Source organism: Octopus bimaculoides, chromosome 11, assembly GCF_001194135.2.
Source record: "Octopus bimaculoides isolate UCB-OBI-ISO-001 chromosome 11, ASM119413v2, whole genome shotgun sequence".
Taxonomy (NCBI): Eukaryota; Metazoa; Mollusca; class Cephalopoda; order Octopoda; family Octopodidae; genus Octopus; species Octopus bimaculoides.
This window is the reverse complement of record NC_068991.1, coordinates 17,985,722-17,988,895: the sequence shown is the minus strand read 5'-3', so window position 1 is coordinate 17,988,895 and position 3,174 is coordinate 17,985,722. Positions and strand designations below refer to the sequence as shown.

Genomic DNA, 3,174 nt, shown 5'->3' with positions numbered 1-3,174 from the left:
CTATTATATAAGCTATAAAATTTGGAGTGAAAAACCAAATCTGAAACAAATGAAGAAAAATTTTTTGTTTCTGTTGCCATACCATTGTGACCAAGTCCATGCGGATCTGAGCATTTCCAAAAAGTGTTGGTGCCCCATATTTGTGGGATGCCAAGTAGCTGGCAGCAACATTGGCAGCAGAATTATCAGCTTTGTTCAGACAGGCTTCCAAGAACTTGGTCACTTCAATTTGCAATCTGATTCGAAGAATTTGCCTGCAATGAAAGAAAGACAAAAAAAAAAAAATTATAATAGGTTAAAAAAAAATATTTAGGTGCAGATATAGCATAGGAACAGGTAAGGCTGTGTAGTGAAGAAATTTGCATTGCAACCATGAGGTCTCAGGTTCAGTCCCTTTGTGCTGCACCTTGGGCAAGTGTCTTCTACTAGAGCCCTGGATTGACCAATGCCTTGTGAGTAGATTTGACAGACAGAAACTGTGATGAAGCTTATCGTGTGTGTATGTATGTGGTAAGCTTCTAGGAATCCAATCTGTGATGTAGATTCACTTCCTAGTTGAGGTCTATATCAATTTACCAAACACCATTTCTTATGATTTCCATCTGCAATTAATAGGCCAAAAGAGGGAGGGGCTTGGCCAGATGGATATAGTCTTGACAAGCCCCAGGAAGACATGGACTTTTGTTGGCGACCCAACATTACTTTTAGTGGCACAAGTGGTTTTTGTTTTAAGATCCTCATCGTTTTAACAGCACTTTTTCATGCTTGCATGGGGCAGATGGAATTTGTTGAGACAGGATTTTTAAGGTTGGATGCCCTTTCTGTCACCAATCCTTACATATTTCCAAGTAAGGTAATCCTTTCCCATGGCCCGACATATTTTCATAGAAGATTAGAGATGATGGACAATGTTTGTATGGTGGTGACACTTGTTTACAACCTCACATGATGTTAAAACAGATACTAACACCCTGGGCTTCTTTCAGTTTCCATTTAGCATATCCATTCAATAGGTTTGATCAGCCAATGGCTATGGTAGAAGACACAAGCCCAAACTGCCACCCAATGGGACTGAACCCAAAACCATGTAGTTGGGAAGCAAACTTCTTCAAAAAAAAAACTAACATCTGTGTAATGGAATTTTGATTGAATGTATCTGATTTAGCAGTAAAAGGATTAAAGTATTTTGTTTAAATTTAATCTTGCTCACAAAATTTCATGAAAGAAACTTTCAGTTAATTTAATCCAAACATCAATTTAATAATGAAGTTATTTGTTTTATTAAAACCTTCTGCATTCCTAATTATTTTATAAACCAGAATGTTACCCATCATATGGCAAAATATTGATTATGGAAAAGGATCTGGAGTGATGGTCACTTACTTTTGCACTTCGGACGGTACTTTGATCAGTCGAACAGCCGTCTCTTCCATCTCAGTGGACATCAATGATGAACTCTTTTGTGGTGTAGCACCAGGGGATAAATTGGCCAAGAAATGTGGTTTTGGCACATTTCCCCATTGGGACGGTTCAAGATAAGAGTGTAGGTGCTTCTCAGCTTCATAGAGGCAATTTATGCCTGAAGCCAAGTCTCCATAACTCTGTCCAGATCCTAAGTAGAAGTATCGAGTACATGTCATTGAAGCTCGAATGAAATCCTGCAAAAATAAAAAAAGACATACATATATAAATATATCATCATTGTCATCATCAATTAATGCTTGTTTTCCATGCTGGCATGGGTTGGATGGTTTGACAAAACTTGGTGAGCCCTACCAGATCTTGATGTGCTCCGATGTCAGCTTTGGCATGGTTTCTATGGTTAAATGCCCTTCCTAATGCCAATCACTCTACCATATGGACTGGGTGTTTTTTATGTCACTGAAGTTGTCAGGTAACTTGGAGGACAATGAAGACAAGAAAATGAAAAGAAAGCCGCCTTGGTTAAGTATTTGACAGGTGGGATGGAAGGTGGCTTTATGTCAGCTGTTGCAGGGTTAAAGTATGATAGAAGGACAAACACAGGTGTTTTGCTTTAGTGAGATATACCGTCCACTGTCCTAAATCACACTACAGAAGAGTGGGTGGGAATAGCCAGGGCGGAACCAGAAAGAGAGAGATAAAATAATGGTGATGATGTGTCAGGGCGGACCCTCAAGGTACATTCAATAATTGGGGACAGAAGAATACTGAATGGGTGTGGGTAAAAATTGCAAGAATGTATGGGGAGAGTGAATGATGGCTAAAAATGGAAAATAGATAAGAGTTGAGGAGTGGTTGATGATAAATATATGGAGGGAAGGTAGGGAAAAGGTGATGAATGTAGAGATTGGATAAGGATGAAGGAAAGAAGGAGTGAATGTTGGACATGGGTGGAGGAGTAGATGATGATACATCAGATGGAGTGAAGGTGGGAGAGAGTAGGTGATGACTGCCAGGACAGAAGGCAGTGGGCCTGTAAAACTGTCCAACCCATGTCAGTATGGGAAAACAGACATTAAATGATGATGTTGATGATGGGGATGATGTGTGTGTGTGTGTGTGTATTATATACATGTGTATTATATATATATATATATTATATACAAACCTTCATGAAAAGCTGAACTTCATAAAGGACATGATATAGCTTATGGTTCAGAAGATAGCGACAGGCACTGGTAAAATAAGCATTCCATTTCTCCAGGGTCGTGTCTATGACGAGCATCTTGTCAAGCAAGGTACGCAGGTTGCCAGACTTCAGGGCAGGAATCAGCAAACTTTCTTCAAACACCTCCGGACTACTTTGCTGCAACAGAAAATAATACAAAACAACACTGAACAATGTGTTGTAGCATCTATTTATTGTTTCTTTGTCTCTGAGTTTGGCGGTGGTGTGTGCGTGTGCGCGTGTGTATTTGTGTCACATATGCATTGTGTGTTTGTTTATATCTGATTACCATAACAAGGATTTGGTCTACCCAATCCTGCTAGAGTAATGAAACAGATATCTTACACATATAGACAAACACATCTTTTGATATCATTTCATGTAATTTTTTTTTTAAACAAAATGATTGGCAAAGGCTATGATTTATAAAATATTTTTTATTAACATCCTTTTTATTTTAAAACATCAACAGGAAAAGAAAAAGTCAATCACTTCAAATCAAATCAAATCATTTCGACCAATTA

The 3,174-nt window shown here is 38.4% G+C and overlaps 1 protein-coding gene across 1 annotated transcript in view; it reads right to left on the bottom strand.

The window, feature by feature from the left end:
* Positions 1-3,174, bottom strand: part of LOC106867460 (zinc finger FYVE domain-containing protein 26) — a 93,341-nt gene that overhangs the window by 6,435 nt on the left and 83,732 nt on the right. The window contains exons 38-40 of the mRNA XM_052971651.1: positions 2,591-2,788; positions 1,384-1,658; positions 83-254 (exon numbers count right to left, since the gene is read on the bottom strand). Coding sequence (XP_052827611.1) covers positions 83-254; positions 1,384-1,658; positions 2,591-2,788 — 645 coding nt within the window. The remainder of the gene's footprint in view (positions 1-82; positions 255-1,383; positions 1,659-2,590; positions 2,789-3,174) is intronic.